The sequence below is a fragment of the Agelaius tricolor genome, unplaced genomic scaffold (genome assembly GCF_023055355.1).
Source record: "Agelaius tricolor isolate 1412-34295 unplaced genomic scaffold, bAgeTri1.0.p SCAF_6, whole genome shotgun sequence".
Lineage (NCBI taxonomy): Eukaryota > Metazoa > Chordata > Aves > Passeriformes > Icteridae > Agelaius > Agelaius tricolor.
Genome location: NW_027269266.1, coordinates 39399063 through 39417598, shown reverse-complemented (window position 1 = coordinate 39417598; position 18536 = coordinate 39399063). Strand labels below are relative to the sequence as shown.

At 38.4% G+C, this 18536-nt stretch overlaps 1 protein-coding gene across 4 annotated transcripts in view; it reads left to right on the top strand.

The window, feature by feature from the left end:
* GADL1 (glutamate decarboxylase like 1) overlaps nt 1-18536 on the top strand; it is a 164826-nt gene that overhangs the window by 109978 nt on the left and 36312 nt on the right. For all 4 annotated transcript variants that reach the window (XM_071429423.1, XM_071429421.1, XM_071429422.1 and 1 more), the window contains 4 exons: nt 5495-5559; nt 5796-5877; nt 12770-12969; nt 17187-17238. In XM_071429423.1, the coding sequence (XP_071285524.1) occupies nt 5495-5559; nt 5796-5877; nt 12770-12969; nt 17187-17238 (399 nt within the window). The remainder of the gene's footprint in view (nt 1-5494; nt 5560-5795; nt 5878-12769; nt 12970-17186; nt 17239-18536) is intronic.

The window sequence follows — 18536 nt, the reverse complement described above, 5'->3', positions numbered from 1 at the left end:
AATTGCATTCTCTTTTTAATTGCAATGCCACAAATCCAGAATTATAGTTGGCTAGATTAAAAGTTATGGAGCAATAAGAGAATCTGGAGCAATATTTGTGGAGATTTCCAGACCTGCTCTAAATTTCTGAAATGTTTGTATAATGTTGAGTATCTAAAGAAAGATCACGTAGGCAGTGATGCATGTTTCAAATAAATGTCTCACAGTGATTAATAAATAAAATCACTGTATGTATGAGTCAAAAGAGTTTTCTTATATTCTTGGAGACAAAAATGCAGAATTTAGGCCTAATATTTAAAATGTCTGCCAAGCCTCATGGCTGCGTGCTGCTGGGAAGAACTCATCAGATTTTCAGCAGGGGGGCAACACTGCTGTTACACAACTCTCTTGTGTGTCTGTGTATAGCTGGTGGAGAGAGGGATGTGGCTGGAATCTGTGTTGGACCTTAGGTGAGTCAAACAGATGTGGTTGGAGCCATCTCCAGTGGCTGTAGGAGAGCAGTGAGCAGTCTCTCTGTAGCTGAACTCAAATATGGTGGGATGAGCCTGGGTCCTGTTCTGAACCTTAGTGAGTTGTTAGTCTTTTGAAAAGAAATAACTTTATTCTTCTGATTTTGCCTCATGTTAAACTAAGGTAAAAATGTCCAGAAATATCTTTTTTTTCTGTTTTGAAATGACTATAGTTGTCAGATATTAATTGTTTCCCAGTAGAAGGATAAATGTCCAGTAATAAATTTGGTTTACAGTCTGGAATATAAATTGTTCTTTTAAGATGTGATTCATGTTGTGAGCCTCTCAGTGGTTCTCAGAAGTTCTATCAGTATTTTCTCTATTTTTTACACTATATAAAGGTGGATGGCTGCTTCTCTATTTTTTTGTTGAAAGTTTTTAGCTGTATTTATAAGAGGACAGGATATAGGGAAAGACAAAGCTTTCCACAGAGGTGACAGCAGGCACACATGTACATACAAGTGTGCTATGGTAAAATGAGCAGACAGTCATTCTTAGTGTAACATTTTTTCCCTCACAGCACCACTAGAAAGAGATTTACTGAAATTGTATCTGAACAGGTACAGTGAGACTGAGTCTCTACCATATAGAAAGACTATAAGAAACACAGAGAAGGATTGCTTTTTTCCTTTTACTTTTTTATTTAATTTTTTTAGCAAGCATACATTTTACCACAATAGGATAGCATGTAAAATTTTTGAAATTTTTGAGAATCTACAATCTGCTGAAAGGTCTGGCTTCTTGTGGAATGATTTACACATTATGCAGTCTACAAAGTGTTCTGCTGTTTAGGCCTGCTGTAACTTTGGAGGAAAAAAAAGCACAGTACAATTAAAACAAAGAGTAAAACCCAGGTTAAGTGCTGTCTAATGTTCGACTTTTCATGTATCATTAACAAGCATCAGAATTATCTACTGCAAGTGCTCTCACAAGCTGTTACTAAGGATATCTTATATGAATGTCAGTGGTGTTTCTTCCAGATTTACACTGATTTATCTCATTTCAGAATATTTTCTGATCCCAAAAATTGATGTGTTTGCCTTAGGGACACTCTTTTCATTAAATATGAAATGATAAAGCTTGTGATTCTTAGGAAGGGCAAAAGGGAGAATGTCAACAGAAATTCACTGAGCTTCAGGAAGATAAATTTCAATAAAGCCAGAAATGGTAGATAAGCTCTGACATGAAGACAAACCAGAGAGGAAAAGCGAGTTCAGGAAAATGTTTTAAGAAGATAATACCAGTAGGTCCAAACTGCCCTGGCAGTCAAGCTGTTCAGTCAAGCCTAAGAGCAAAGGCTATACCAAGCTTATTTTGTTCACAGTGCAGCATTCCACTTGCTTATTGTATTTTAACCTCCATCTCTGATGCCTTTCTTAATAACTTGTTTTGTATCATCAATATGCCTCCAGCATTTGTGTATGCCATGTACTGTCTTCACGTAGCTTTAAATGCTATGTGTGAGTATTTTTTCCCTGGTGGTCCTGACTGACTATTTTTTTTTCTCCTATTATTAGGCCTGTAGAGAAAATCAGGCTTGACCTCTTAGCCCATGGTTAGGTAATTAGCTTAATCAGGCAGTGCACACTGTGATTTCCATCATTTAGCTGTAAATGATTTGTTGCATATGAAACAGAAATTTTCTCGTACCTTGTTACCAATTACATTGTGTGGGACACAGGTTGATAAGGGCTGTGTTTTGACCTACCCTGTGTGGATCTCAGTTGCATTTGTCTTAAACAAAATGTGTCACTATAGTTTGATCAATCTGCCCTCCTTCTGTAGTCCCTTGGATGGAGGAGAGGCAGTCAACCTCACCTGTTGACTTTGCAATATCTCATCAAAAAGCCAGAGAAACCTGCCAAGCTGCAGTTCTGGTAGTGAGTGAAAACCTGGCTGGAAAACCATTCCCACAGTGCAGTTACCAGTGGTTCTTTGAAGGGAGAAAAACATTTGAGCAGGGTTCCTCAAAGGTCTGTCTTAGGGTAGAAATTATCTGATATTTTTGTTAAACCACTTGGATGAAAAAGAATGTGCTGACAAATTTGAAAATGACATAAGACTTCTGACAAAGGCAGTGGGAGGACAGGATTAGAAATCAAAGGGATTTTGACAATTTGGAGAAAAAAGTGGAAAAACTAGGCTACAGTTCAACAGAGATAGAATTCTAAGCTGCAGTAATCAAGTACACAAAGACAGGTTGGGGAGTGTTGACTAGATAGCAAATCTTTACTGTAAAGCCCAGATATTTTCCTAGTTCACAAATCAGTGATATTTTCAAATAGAGTTAAATACCTTTCAGAATTGAATAAAGGAGGTACATAAAATGATTCTTTCTTTCTGCTTCACATGCCATCTGCTTTATCTAAATTTTGTCCAAATAAAAAGATGCAGTTCAAGAAGGCCGTACAGGAGAAAGATTAGAAAATGGGAAACCATGTAGATAAACAGAATCATGTTTAGAAATTATGACCAATGAGGAAAGATGGAAAGCACTGATGTTATTTAAACTAGAAAAGCAAAATAAACAGAACATAATAGTCTACAGAAGCTTCAAAAGGCGCTGCTGAAAGAAAAGGACTAATCTGTTCCCTGACCACTGGAGGTGTGACAAATGGTAACATTGCTTAGGACTGACACTTTAAATTAAAAAGGTGTTATTCCTGTTACACACAAATTAAGTGGTTTAACTGTGCAGCCTCCATCGTTAGAGAGGCCTTTAAAACCAGACAAAGCCAGTGATTTGCAGTATCCTTAAATGCCTTCTCCTTCATGGTGTTTTGTGGTTTTTTTGGTGGGTTTTTTTGGTTGATTTTGTGGTTTTTAGGTATTTTTGTTGGTTGTTATTGTTGCTGTTGGGTTTTTTTGTTGGTTTTAGTTTGTTTGTTTGTTTTTTTCCAGCCTTAAGCACTTCTCTTTGAATTGGGTAAAGAATCATGGATCACAAATTCATCTTGTATTACTGTGGCTCAAGTAGATTAATATAATTTCTCTCATCTAGATCTACAGTGGTATTCTTTTAAAAAAAAGGCAGAGAGGAGGGCCAACAATGCTGTGGAGGCAGCAATTGCTGGTCTCTCTCTGCACTATATTTTTCACTTCAGTACTAGCTACATGTGTAATTGATTCATTGATTAATAATCTCTAAAAAAGATGTAGTTGAGAGAAATGAGAGGAGTAGGGCTGATCTTGCCTTTGGAGTGGCACACTGTTGAGATGACCTCTCAACTGCCTTTTTAGTCCTGTTTTTCACAAACAGTGTGGGAATGTCAACTTTTTCAAACACAGAAATTTTGGATGCAAATTTTTTAATAATGTATTATATTTTAAAGAGTTGTTTATAGGTTCTGAAATTCAGGGAATAACTTAGTGACTGTTTTGACTTAATGGAATCATAGAATGAGAAGAGTAATATTTGTCTCTTGTATTAGTTTGATTGTCATCCCATAGCAGGGCAAATTTGGACTACCTGGAGAAAAAAAGTTGCAAGTCATCGTGCTGCAGGATTACCATGAAGTTTGAGGCAAAATAATTTCCTACCTTAGGTCCTACCTGTAGTCTGTGCAGCAGCCCTTGTCTCAGGAAGGATGCTGTGAGCATGACAATATAAAATATGATTTGATCTATTAATGTGTAGCATTAATGAGGATGACTTTTTAAGACAAGTTGATAACTTTCATCTCCCTTGTGAGCCTTTGCCAGCCTGTGTCCCAGAGATAACTGATCTCGTTCCCAATGTATGGCCTGTGAAGCAAATACCAATGACAAACTCATATATCAGCTATCACATATTTTTATTTCAAGGAAAGAAGAAAAAAACAAAAACCAAACAAGCATATATTTTCTATGCTTAGGTCATGAATCTTTACATCAGCGACTTTCTTTTTCTTTAATTTTTTTTTTTTTTTTAAATAAACTGAGTCTAAATGTTTTGTGGACTGATGTCTTTTGTGTGTCTCTGAAGAGCTTTGCTTCCTTCACAGGTAGTTTGCTTAAGTGCATTCTGCCTTCATGAGTATTGAAAATAATTTTATATATTTATTTATCTAGCAGTAACTTCTCAAATGCACTGTGTGACATGTTTCGTGTTTGCATGGTCTCCTCACCTTTCCATTGTGGATAAATGTTTTTGTTTGAGAGCTGAAGGCTCACAGACCTGATTCTTTCAGAATTCATGAAAAAGTATCACATTCCCTAATTCAAATTGTCCAGAAATTAAACACATGTAATAAAAAACTAGTTGTCTGGGTTCCTTCTATAGTCCCTGGAGAGACACATCTGCCAAATGTATCACCCAAAGATGAATGTCTAGGTTAGATGGAAGTAAAAAAGGAGTTTCAGTGAAGAGCTCCTCACTACAGAGAAGGTCAAAGTGACTCTTAGAGCACACACTTAGTTCTTAGATGAGCTGAGGGACTCTTCAGTAATTTTAAGCTCATTTGGGTTGCTGGTGACAGAAATGCTGCTATTGCCCACTGACAGACTTTGCTTTTCATATCTCTGCAAAATCTGAGCCTGGCCTTTGCAATTGCCAGAGAATATCACTGCTCACTGTTTCCCCTGTGAAATTCTCAGAAAGGAATTGGCTAGCAGGAGGAAGATGTGCAAAGTGGGGCTTTCTGCTGTCACTCAGAGTTTAAGGCTGGGGGAAAGGAAGCAGCCACAGCTATCAGGTATTTTTGGTATCAGGAGTGAGTCTGGTTATGCAAGGACATTTCAGTTCATTGCCTTTGCTTACACAGAAGGGCCACTCTGGTTTGTGGCTCATGTTCTGGCACAGACCACAACCTCCTCTATTTCAGGCATAGCCCCAGGCTGCTGTCTTTATTTCAGGAGATGTAACTAAAGGCAAAATTTAGCCCACTGACCGTGTAGTAAACAAAGCTTTAAATGAGATAAGACACCTTTAGAAATTATTAGTTGAAGTATTATCAAAATAGCTTTATACAAATAATATTTTCTTGTCTTGATAAATGTTCCAACAGGCTTCTTGGGGTGGCTCAGCTTTGATATCAAGGAAGCATCGCAGACTTCTTCATGGTATCCACAGGTAAGTCAATTGAATCTATTTACTAGGGATTGAGGTGGAAGTTATGTGGCCTGTTGGCTTCCATAAGTGCTGCATTTTTAAAAATATTTGGAGAGATTTCTGAACCTTTGGTGGGTGTGGGTGTATGGGAAATCTGATTTGTCTGCTTGGATTGTGTTTGGTCTCTTTTGATTCTTAAGTACCCATGATTATAGATGCAATTTTCACCTCCCTTTCTCCATTTATGATTTTTGCAGAGCTGATTCTGTTGCCTGGAATCCCCATAAAATGCTGTTGGCAGGAATCCAGTGCTGTGCTCTTCTGGTGAAAGACAATTCTGTAAGCCCTCCTGACCTTTTTTTATTTTGTTTTTCCTTTTTTCCTTTTTTTACTTTTGTATTCTAATAAGCTGTCATTGCTGTAATATGAAAGTGGAAATAATTAGGAAACAGCTGAAAGTCAGTTTTACTATACTGCAGTACAAAGGCTGAATTATATTTTTTTGAATTTCACCACTTAATTAATAAAGAGTGAATAAAAGAGAAGGGTAAAAACAATCCAAATCACTGTACTCACAAGTGGTCAAATTTTGCAGCTGGTGCCCTTGCCAGTTAACTTCTGCACATAATTTGCATTCAGAATGGAGTATTTTGTCACCTGGGCCTGGCACACTCAGCCACTGAGCTCATCAAAGCCCTCAGAATAGCTGCCATCCATCGGGACTGCAGCAGTGCTGCGTCTGCTTAAGGCAGGCAGAGCTCATCTGCACCTCCCCTTGCACGGGAGGGAGCGCCAGACTGGGACAGGGATGGGAGTCAGAGCACATCCAGGTAAAGGTGCTGAGCCTTCTGTCCACACTCTGCCAGTTTTTCCCCATCAGCAGGGTGATTTAGATTGCCCAAAAGCCATGACTAATTTAAAGGTCTAGCAGGAAAACAGCAGAGCTCTGATCCCAAGATGACTCTGCGATGTAGCAAAAATCCCATCTTGTGTCTTTGTGGCATTCTTTTATCTCAAAAAAAAAAACCCAAACAAATGGTAAGAGGTTCATTATTTCAACCTTCATTTAAAAATCAGACTTGCTAAAATTTATGCCAACTGCCCACCATTATGGTTGAATTTTACCTTATACTCCATAGGTTATTACAGACTGAACCTCACAATGATATTGAACCCCTAAGGTTTGCATCACTATTTTGTGGCCGTGGTTTGTAAATTGCTCATATAAATCTCTGTCAAAACAACTGATATTTTCTATTCAGCTGCTGGGGTTATGTATCCATGCAATTTGCTATGAACTTCTTTTGTTAAGAGCTGATGAGGACCAAAGTGTGTACTTGCTAATCAGCACTCTCTTGGAGCTGATTCCTCTAGGTCAGGGGTGGGACCTGGCAGGACAGCAAGAAGAAGTGTGCCACCTCATTTCCTTACATTAGAGCCTGTGGGATTGAAGAGGATTAGATTTCAGGGTTACCATGCATCACTTTATCTTTATTGTGAGCTGAAAAACAAACAGAATAAAGTTATTGACTAAGATTAATGCAGTGTCTTAATTGCAAGCTTGGGAAGATTTCAATGCTGTATTTTTAACTAATTAGGCCTAGTACATAGATATTGCCCCAGGTAATGATTAGGCTACTTGGACTGAAAAGTGGAAATTTCTCAGGAAGAAAAAGGAAAGAAATTTAGAGGATTGGACTGTTCTAGCTGCTCTAGCCTTTCAAGTCACTTTATGAACACTGTTCCAACTTCAGGGCTCTGGCAGCCTTTTTGTGGTTCCCTTCTGTGCAGTGTAAGGTCTGGTAGAGTGATCCCATTCCCCTTTTAAACCACAGCTAGGCAATACTGTGTTAGAAATACTTGTAAAGTTGAATCTTGGGTCTTTAAGGGGTGACAAGAGAAGTATTATGGATCACAGCATCAGATCCTGTTGCAGAGTGAGACACGTTCTGGAATGCAGAAGACTTGTCAGCATTGGGAAGAAAGGTTGTTTTACTCTGTGTCTACTTCCTGGGAAATCGGCTCTTACTCATTCTGTGTATGTGCCAGTGAAGTCTTTATATGCAAACAGACACACATACAGATTTGAGTACTTTCTTATTAACTAGCTGGAATATAAATCCTTAAGAAAAAAAGATCAAATGCATATTTGAGACACTTTGACAGAGAAGTGTTGCTTCACTTTGATCCTCTCCATACCAGAAGAGGCAGCTGAATCCAGTTTCCCATTAAAAATGCTATTTTTGCACCAGTAAGAGAAGGGAAAAGTACAGGTATCAGTTTCTCACTTGGGAGCTTGTTCCACTTCTTCTGAAGCACATAAATACCCATGGCTAAGATGAAGCACACGTTTATATGTGAACATAATTCCTTTACACCGTGGTTAGGATACATCAGTGGGAAAAGGGTGCTGAGATGTGAGCTGGAAGAGTCTGGCACACACTGCTCTGTGAGTGAATGTTCAAGGAACCTCAGGTAGATTCTGAAGTTCTGAATTCTCCAAGAAATCAAAGCAGCAAAATGTTAATTATGAACGTTAAGTCCCATTTATGGATTACCCTATCTCTGTTTGAAAGACGGATTAAGGAAGCTTTGTTAGCCCATCTCCGCATTTACTTTGAGGTCCATTTGGAAATTTTGAATACTTCAGAATTAGACTTAGTTGATGATAAGTGAGCAAATTAATCCCCTTCAGTTTTTCTTCTTCTCCTTCATACTTTCTGTATGAAAGATAATCTTTAGAAGATGTCATCACATTTCAGTTGTTCTGGTAACACTTTAATTTCCCATAAACACAAGTAATAGTGGCCTTTTTTTGGTTTGGGTTTTTCTTTTGACATGTTTCTTCATGGGGTTTAGCAGTGTTAGTATGTTTAAGACACTGCAACTGGCTTGTTAGAATGAAACATTGTAATTAAATATTTTCCTGTACAGATTAAAAAAAAAACTGAAAAAAAAGATTAACTGCAGTGAAATGCTGATAAAAGCATATTTCCCAGCTTTAGTGAAACAAAATTGGAATATTTCCAAGGAAGGTAGACATACAAAAGAGATATAAGTGTTTGGCTTGATTAGAAGAGAGAAGCAATTTCACCAAAGGGAAAGAAAGATTGGCTAATCCTTTGTAAAAGCTCAGATCAATAGCTGTAGTTCTTTAGTGCTTAAAGTACTCAGGAAGTGCTCAGCAATTCCTTTTTCACTGCCATGCCCCGAGTAACTTTCATCACTTCTCCAAGATAGTCTTAGTCAGAAAACACTTGGATTGCTGAATCATGAATTGCAGTGACTCTTTAAATGCAAAGCTAGATAATCTCAAAACAGTGGTGAAGCCAGCTTTGGTCTTATATGTTCTCAAAATGCTAGGAATTGGTGTTGGGTTGTACATACTCCCTTAAAAACCACAGAGCCACTCCAATTTGTCCTTGCTGTCATCCATATCTGTGTGAATATTATCTACATATTAACAGAGAACTGTTTATCACCAGTGCCAAAGTTCTGTGACTCGTGAGAGTGAAGCACTAGTTTAAGTAATTCAGAATCAGTTCTAGGTAATAAGGAGAATTTTTACATATTAGTTAAGAATAAAGTCTCAATGTAGCTAATGAAATCTCATTTTAGTGCAGAATATAATTGATTAAGGTGATGATGGCAGCCATCCACATGTAATCTTTTCCTCATCATTAGCAATATAGAGATATCTACCTCCCTGATTCCCCTCCAGAGCAGCTGCAGGAAATGCTCTGTTCTCATTGCTTTTGCTTGGGTTTAATACAACTGAGAGCTCCTTCTCACCTTTCAAAACACATTGCTATAGTGTCCTTTTACACTACACTGCTCTTGACAATTTTCAAGTATGCTATTCAAAAGATTGTCCTTATTGCCTCAGAAAAGGCAAATCAGGGAGAAGCTTGTCTTGGGGAAAAAGATATTTTATTAATTAAATTGAAATTCACTCTTAACTAGCAATGGAAATGGAAAGAGATCAGAAGACTTGCTGTAGGTAAGTCTCTTCAATGAGAAAAATATATTGAATTATGAAACTGGAGCTCTTGCTTTCAGTATCAATATTTTTCCATCAATTTTCTATTAATTAGAATACACAAAAGCTCTTCATAGACTTCATCAAAATCAAAAACTCTTTGAAACTTCATAGTGGACTGGGGCCTCTATGAAAATAGTATTTCCATTTCCTAAACTTTAACAGACTGACAATAAGGCTGAGAACTTGCATTAAAAAGGGTAGAAAGATGAAAGATGCTGAAGAAAGAAACTCCAAGTTGTCAATGGGGCAGTTCTAATGAAACTTTTGCAATTCTTCTGAGCAGATGTAGCAGCTCAGTTACTGTGTGGAAAACTGTTGGGACTGAGAACCCTGAGTTAGAAAGCATATTTAAAGCATATTTCTATCTTGTGTTTTTCCTTCTACTTTTCCATCGTTTGACTTGGAAAATTGAGGTGACTTTTTTGTCTTCTGTTCTCTTTCTTTTCCCTTCTCTTTCTCCTCCACCTTTCTTTTTGAATATTTCTCTCTTTCTCACAAAGGATGATTTTCATTTCTTTTCCTCTCTGCTCTAGTGACATGCAGGAGGATGTCACTGTACTTGCCTCTGGAGATTGATAGTATCAGTATCTTCAGCAGGATTTCTTCATCATTTTGCATTCTTAGTAGGATAAGCAGGTAGAAAAGGATCATAAAACCACATGTATTGTCAGCTTCAGATGCACCAGGAGATGAAGACAGTACCTGCCTTTTTTTTTTTTAATTTTATAATGAACTACATTACCAACAATACAAGCTGACTCAGGGCTGTTAAAATATTTGTTGCATTTTCCTTCTAGAGCATTTTTTTAAAGCTATGTATTCTACAAATGTCCTATGATCTTAAGTGATCTTCTCAGTCTGTCGTAATATTGCCAGCTTGTGATAAACAATGGTTACTATTTATCAGATGACAGCCATGAGGGGAACTAGTATTCTGTGACATCCTCTATTGTGCAGCTGCATTGCATTCTGATAAGGCAGAAGATAGTGCCTCATTGATCAACCCTGCTGTACACACACTGCAGATACATCATTAAACATTTTAAGTCAGTAAGAGACAAAGCAATTAGCTTAGATTTGTGGATGTTGCTGCTTTTTTGCTTGTTTTTTTCTTTTTTTAAACACTGTGTCTAGTAAACTTGTTATTCTCCTGGAAGTAAAGGTATGAAGGTCTAAATGAATGAAGCACAATGTCTTGACAGAATGACTCCTGTTTCTTGTTGTGCAGCTGCTAGCCAGAGGAAAAAAAGTTGCTAGCCAGAGGAAAAACACTCACTGCAAAAGTATGGATGCCTCAGCGCTTGACTATTCTGTCGTTTCTTATGTCATCTTGCCTCTCTTTATTTGAGAAAATTGCAAAGTAGGTGTTAGAATCTTATATGCTGCAAAACACAGCATCCATCATTGGCTTTCCAGCTGTGGCTACCCTGTGCTGCAGCTGCATGTTATCACTCTGCGAAGGGAGAGCAGACACCAAACCCTTTTTTCCCCCATAAGGGAAAAGCAGAGCAGACACCAAAACCTTTTTTCCCCCATAAAAGGCTGTCATAAAAACTGCCTTTTCACCAGGCTGAACATGCTGCTCCTGTGACTTAAGAATTCAGACCAAATTTGCTGTACTTTTATCAAATGTTACAATGGGATTGTCAAACCCATACAGATGCTGTGGAGAAACCTTGGTGGTCTTTTCCTTTAGTGCTCTATTAATAGGTGTAGATGGAGTTTTTTATTTGCTTTGCTTTTTTGGAGGGAATTGAAAAGTCTAGGAGAGAGGCAGAGTTATTCTGTGTATGCCAGTTCGCTAATTTTTTTTTTTTGTCTTGACCTTTTTACTCCATTTTATTGCCAGTCCCAAAGTCATAAGTAGGATATTGGAATGTAGAACAAGAACTGTACCTCTGTTGTGGGAATATGACACTTTGATCAAGAGTGATATCAGACACGGTCCCATTTTAAAATCAGAATTGCAGCAGATGCAGAGAAAAGGGCAAAATGAGAAATGCTTTTTTTGTTTGCTCAAGTTGAAGAGTGAGATTGAGGTGGAAAATGAGTTGTGCTCTTCTTAGCACTGACAGATCTGTGTTTTCTGTCTCCTGGGCACCTCACAGGGCCACGCTCCTCTCTGTTCTTGTGACCTGCTTTCTGCCAGCCCTTCTCTCTACTTCATAGTTTTACAGAGTATATTTTGGTATTTCATTCTTCAACCAACAGCCAGTCCTATGTCTCTTCTCTTCCTCTGCACCTTTAAATCTGTAGCAGCCTCTGTGCTTTCTGTTTCCCAGCCTTGTTCTCTGCTGGAACCTGCCACATCACTCATTAATCTTTGTCTATTTTGTGCTGCTCATCTCTGCTCAGGTTGTCCCTCAGAAGCTGTAGGTTGGAGATTGCTGAATAAAAATAATTTTATTTAGAAATCATGATTAGCATATATGAAAGTATATTTTCTTAACTTTATTTTCTGAAATGTGAAAGAGAAAATGTCACATGTACTAATCTCCTTGTGGTTTTTCTGCTCAAACAGCCAGCCTATGCTAAATCCACAGTGACTTTTTGGTGGTAAGGGTAAAACATTTATTTCTTTGGGCTAAAATCTTCCCTACTTGCAACTAACTAAAGCTGGAATAATGGATTGAGCCATTTGTGGATACGTAGGAATTTCCATTTGTGAACGTGTAGGAAGTTCCTCAGGAGTTGTTCTTGATCATGGTGCTTATAATTCCAAGACTGTGGGTACAGTCTCTGTATGAGCCATTCACGTGGATTGGACTCAATGGTCCTTATGGGTCCCTTCCAACTTAAAATAGTCTGTGATTCTGTGATCTAAAGACTGGTGCAGGTGTCTCCTTGTTCTGTCTCTTTAACATCCATATATGTTTTAGGGCAACTGTTTCTGTAGTACCCACTCTCATGATTTCTTCAGATCTGAGTAAAAATTCTGCTTCCACCTACCGCTCTTCCATGACATTATGAAGAAAATAATCATAAATAAATATTGGTTGTCAGTGTGAATTCCCTGACTTTAGGCTCATCCAGGCTTCTTAAACCACACCATAAACTTTGGATGTTATCCTGCATATCCCGATCTGTTTGATAAGCGTTTGATACAGACAAGAAAATAAAGGATTTGGCTTGTGAGGAGGTTTGAAAATGCTCATCACCAATGGAAGTCTCTATTGTGTTTCTTCACAGGGCCTCCTGAAGAAGTGCTACTCTGCTGAGGCTGCCTACCTGTTCCAGCAGGACAAGTTCTACGACGTCAGCTACGACACTGGGGACAAGTCCATTCAGTGCAGCAGGCGTCCAGACGCATTCAAATTCTGGCTGATGTGGAAAGCACTGGGAACTACAGGCCTTGAGGAGAGAGTGAACAGGGCACTGGCTTTGGCAAGGTATCCCCTCACAGTTTTGAGTATGTCTAGTCTGTTTGATTGGCTGAAATGTTGTCACTGCTCATACTCCATATCCTGGAACAGACCCCATTGTTACATTTTGCCTCTGTCCTTTTGTTTGTGTATAATAGGTGGAAGTAATAACAATAATAATTAGTGTTATTACATTTGATACAATATTTAATAGTAGTTATTGCTTTTAGCAATAAGCATAAATGTTGGCAAACATAGAAGTCAAAATTAGGCTATCAGTCTGTATTGGGGAGCATTTATGTTACCTGGACTACACACATAGGACAGAGTTACTAAGACACTTTCTTCTAGTTCAACTGTGTGTTCTGGTGTTGGTGTAAAAGAAGTTCTATGCACCAGAATCCAAGCTGTGTCTGGCAAGAACCAAAGTTTCCTGCTCACGTCATTCCTCGTGAAAGAGGAAATCCAAAAAACGGATCATGGAAAACTCATATGAGGACACTGTGTTAATATTAGGATGTATCTAAACAATATTGTTCTGACATACTGAGCAGTTTTTCTCAAGTTTGCTGAAGTTCTTAATGCTTACAGTATTACATTTACAGTATTACATTTCTGTTAGGGACTGAAACAGCTTTTTCTTGTGATCTTCCCCACACCTGTCCTCTTCAATTTCATTAAGTTTTTGGTCTTGCAGAACTGAGTTTCACAAGTGAATTCAGCAAAATTCTTGGTAGAAGGTATTTATAAAGTGATGGTGATGTCCTTGTTTCTGGGAAGAGACTCCCACACACAGGTGGTTTTCTCTTCTCTTAGAATAAATAATTTTGACAAGAGATAATGGCCCACTAAAAAAAGTTCACTTTAAGTAAAATATTTGTTCAGAATTTTTACAAGACAAAGCACAATGAAAACTACACCAAGCTAGCTACACACTGCTTTAAGTCAAATAATTGGTATTGACATTTTACTTTTTATATGAAATAACAAGTAGAAAAGTATTGACTATTTACTTCAATCAAAATTCAAGGAATAGTGTGATTCTAATGAAGTTACCTAAAGAGAAAATAAAAATATAAAAATGCCCCTGACCTAAACCCATAGTGGATTTGAGAGGACTAAAAAGAAAGAACCAAAACTAGTGGAATCAAAAAAAGTTGTGACTTTTTCCTCTGCTTTTTTTCTTTAAAGCCACTCAGTTTTTTGGCTACTTATGTCTTTTTTAATATGTTCTGGTTAAATTGCACCTTGTTTTTGTTGCAAAGCATTGTACTGTTCTTTGTCTGTTCAGAGTAAGTAATTATTTCCACTATCAGTAGGAGAATTCAGCCTTATCAAGGTCACTGGCCAAGGTCATTTGACTGACTGTGTAGTGATTAATGACCTTTCTGAGATCGATATTTCTGTTCAACATTAGGATTCAGATGGTAACACTTCTAAGGAGTGACTGGTTTGTCTCTTCTGGTTTTTGGTTTGTTTTTCCATTAGGAAGAAATTTAATTTTTAGACATTGTCTGATTAAATAGATTCTTCACAGTGGTGACATTGCCATCTTGAGTTTGCATGGACACGGGCACCATACCAGGTTTACCAACTACTCAGCCATGCAGCCATTCAGCCTTTCTCCTCATTTGTTACATTAGATGTTACTTCAATTGCAAGGGCAGTATTTCACTGCTCCTGAACAAAGACCTGGATTAATTCTGGAATTAGTCCATTGACTATAGAATTTAAGGGCAAGATTGGTCTTTTTTTTTTTTTGGGTTTTTTTTTTTTTTTGCTTATAGCCAGGCAGAACTGCAAAAGTTTTAGGGTAATTGCAGGTTTGTATTTCTGATGCAGCAAACTTTGCCTATTGGCTATTCCAGTAGTATCTTCTTGTTCTGGAGATGAATCATGCTTTCAGGGTATTAAATATCTCAGGAACATTGTGATGCTGTCTATTTAGAAAGGCTTGCTTTTTAAATATGTAGAGTAGAGCATCCCGCTGATTGCTTCAGAATTTTTTTGTGTATTTTCTTCCCCCCAATTATCTTTGATGTAGGGATGTTGCTTTATAAAGCAACACTAAAAAGAAAAGAGACATAAACTGCTTTTACAATACAGCTATAGTTACTACATAAACATCTCTGCATTTTATGCTTCATCTTCTTTGGAATTTTTCTGCCTGTTTCCTCTTCTGACACCCACTGTTAGCAGACATATGTCTACTTCCATGGCAGATCTCCACCCCTGATTTTCTGCAAGGCTTAATCACAGCAAATGACATTTCTCTGTGTACTTTGGTCTTCACTAAGACTCAAGCCCCTCTAACATACTACAATTGTGACATGATAATAAAACTTCACTGTCAACTGTGGAGAGATGCACAAAGTAAATTGCTCCACTGCCATCAAATGATCCTGGCAAGATAAATCATGGGCAATGGATTTTCTAACAGCTGCCTTCTTAGGTTATTGGCAGTGTAGTTAAGAACATGATTAACAGTGCTGTGAACCTGACTGACACCAGGTAGCCTATGTCAGATTTTATACCTAGGTGATATAAAATAAAGGCACTTGAGGTAAGAGGGAAAGATATTAGCATTGCAAAATTGCTCTAACAATTCAAGACCTTAAAAAAAAAGGAAAGTGATTATGGATAGGTTTCGCTTGCATAATTTATTAAAAGAAAAGGATTAATTGAAGGCCACTGCCATATGAATAGCCTGCTGATGTTGTTGAAATTGGTTTTATGGCACAGACAAGCATCTTGTAATAAACAGGACAAGCAAGAAGCAGCAAGCTTGTTTGACATAAGATAATTACCTTACAGATAATCATGTCTCTTGACCTAAGCAGCAGTGTGGACATTAACAAACAAGTGCACACAGGAGGATCTGAGCAGTGATGGCAGAAACGACCAGAACCGTGACTTGTTCCAGGGAGAGAAAACCCCTCCCCAGTGCACAGCACAACAAGAGCTGTGCTGTGGGCACTGGCCCTCCACTGCAGCAGTGCCTGTGCTGGGGTGTGTGCTGGGAGGCAATGAGTCACAGGCACAGCACTTGATAATGATAAACAGCGTGACAACTCCCCAGGTGCTGTTTGGAAAAGTGTGTGCCATCCAGGGTATTGCTTATTGCTCGCCCAGCCAGCCTGTTTCTGCAGCATGTCTGCTGAGGAGAGGCAGTGCAGAGTCAGCTGTGCTAGGGGTGTCCCTGCTGGGAGCAAGTTTCAGGTGTGTGCCTAGGACCAAGGAAGGTTATTCTCACAATATTTCTCACCAAAAAGAATTACTGGTGTGACGACCAGTAATGCAGCTTCAGACAGATTTGTGCACAATCAGTAGTTTAACTGTGTCAAGTTTATTAATGTTAGACAGCAATATCTTCAGGTAAAAGACTAAAATTTTGTTGGAATGGAAAAGCAGTGTGAATTTGCAGTGAATTTGAAATTTTTCTTTGTGAGGCTTTGAGGGGGGGAGAAGAAAAGAGAATTCCCATCTACATCCTCTTTGCTTCAGAATTTCTGTGTGATATGTGCCATGGCAAAGTTGTGGTCATGTTTTAAAAAAAATTCTGTAAATTGGAGCTGTTTGTATCCAAAATTTTGATTCAAACCCACCTCTCCATTGAAGGTGTCTGTGTTTTCCACATGTGGCAGGTGAGAAAGAAAAGAAATTCCCATTTCAATACCCTGTTAGCATAGGAGGTCCAGGGATTGTTGTACATAAGAAATGGCCCACTGAATGGAAAGTTGTGCTGTTGTACTATGTGGAATGTGGGCAGTACTGGGAAAATTGCTGAGCTTGAAGTAGATTAAAAATTTTAAATTCTGGGCTGAGCTAAGAGATCCTGGTGGTAGTAAAATGCAAGAGGTGTCAGAATGACAATGAAATACCATGGCAGCCCAGCACTGGCACTTGTGAACAAGGGATGGAGGTATTAATTTGCAGTGGGAAAGTTCACAACCTGATGCAAATAGGATCAATTTGTGCCATGTGGCTCTGCTGAAAATCTGTGCCTGAGGACAGAATTTGGCTTCTCCTTAGTGCTCCTTGGCTGGCTGTAGCCTTCTTTTGTTTCCAGGAACTAATAGCTATTGCATTTTCACAGCAGGTAGAAATGAGGTTTAACTCTGTTGTTTTCTAAATGTGGAAAAAAAAAGAAAACCAACTCAAAAAAGGAATATGTGTTGGTTTTTTTTTTTCTGTTCTCTGTGTGTATTGTTCCATGCTTTAAATCCCTATTTTTTTAATTACAGATATCTTGTGGAGGAAATTAAAAAAAGAGAGGGATTCCAGCTTCTTTTAGAGGTAAGTGAAATGAGAACTGAACTGTTATTATTGTTAGGAAGCCTCAATTGTTTGATTTTGTTGCTTTTAGTCAATTACCAACTTGTATTTAAAGTATCTAATCTAGTCAGTTTATCTATTGGAGGTCCACAGATATGATTGAACATACATAACATGGGCTGTGCTCCCTACCATCATTCTACCTAATTTCTTATCTTCTGGTCCTGTATTGCCTCAGGGGGCATAGAGACCACTTTTCTGTGAGAGCGAAGAGGCTGGCTGTAAAAAAAGCAATGCTTGCCAGACTTACAAATAAGATTGTGTGCTGGACGGAAAAATAGTTTGATCCTAAAAATGGATTTTTCATTGTTAAAGTCCATGTTTTTTCCCCTAGTTCTGCTTTGACTCCCATCTTCCTAAAAGCTACCCAAAAGTTGTGTGTTTCACTTGTTTTACTAAACCTGTCAGCTTATTTCCTGTTTGGAGAGCTTGTTTGGGGGAGGGTGGGTGTAGGGAATAGAGCTTGAGTACTGCTTTTCCACCTGTCCTCAGCTCTTTGGTTAGTGAGGCTGATATTGGGGGATGTTGCAAATACCTGTCATTTTTATAAAACCCTTTGCATTGTTGGAAGTGTGCTTGTATGAAAGACAGGCAGCTGTGTGGGGTCAGGAGGAAGAGAGTACATGGAGGAGGATGAGAGATGGAGTAAGTGCCACCATGAGCATTCCAGGTTAGGCTAGACAAAATACAAAATATGAAAAATATTTTATACTATTCATACAATATGAACTTTTCTCTTTAACTTTGAAAACTGCTGATTAGTTGAAGAATTTTAGGCCAGCAGCACAGGATGGGGTCAGTAAAGTGGCAAGTCTGTTAAAAGGTGTCCATTTCTTGTTATTGTGGACCTTAGCAGAGAGCCCAGATCTGCTGTAGATGTGAAAACTCTTGCTAAGAGCAGAGGCTGCTGTGTAGTTCCTACAGTAATGGGGCATCTGGATTTAAAGTGGGTTTGAGAGGAGTGTTGTAGTATGGACCATGAGAAAGAAGTTGATCTTCTTGAGTCCTATGAGTTTTTCTGTGAGTTGGGAAGTTGAAAGGATTAAGAAAGTTTTCAGGAGTGCAGGGGATAAGCAATGAGAATTCAAAGAAAAGATGCTATGAGGCAGCAAGGCCCAGCTGTGCAAGGGAAGATGGGCTTCAGACAAGGATCTTAGGAAAATGATCCTCTGATACATGCAGCGAGGAAAAACCTGTAATGAGAATTGCTCTGTGGCCTGGAAATGCCAACTTGTGCTTGAGTCATCTTGAACTCTTCT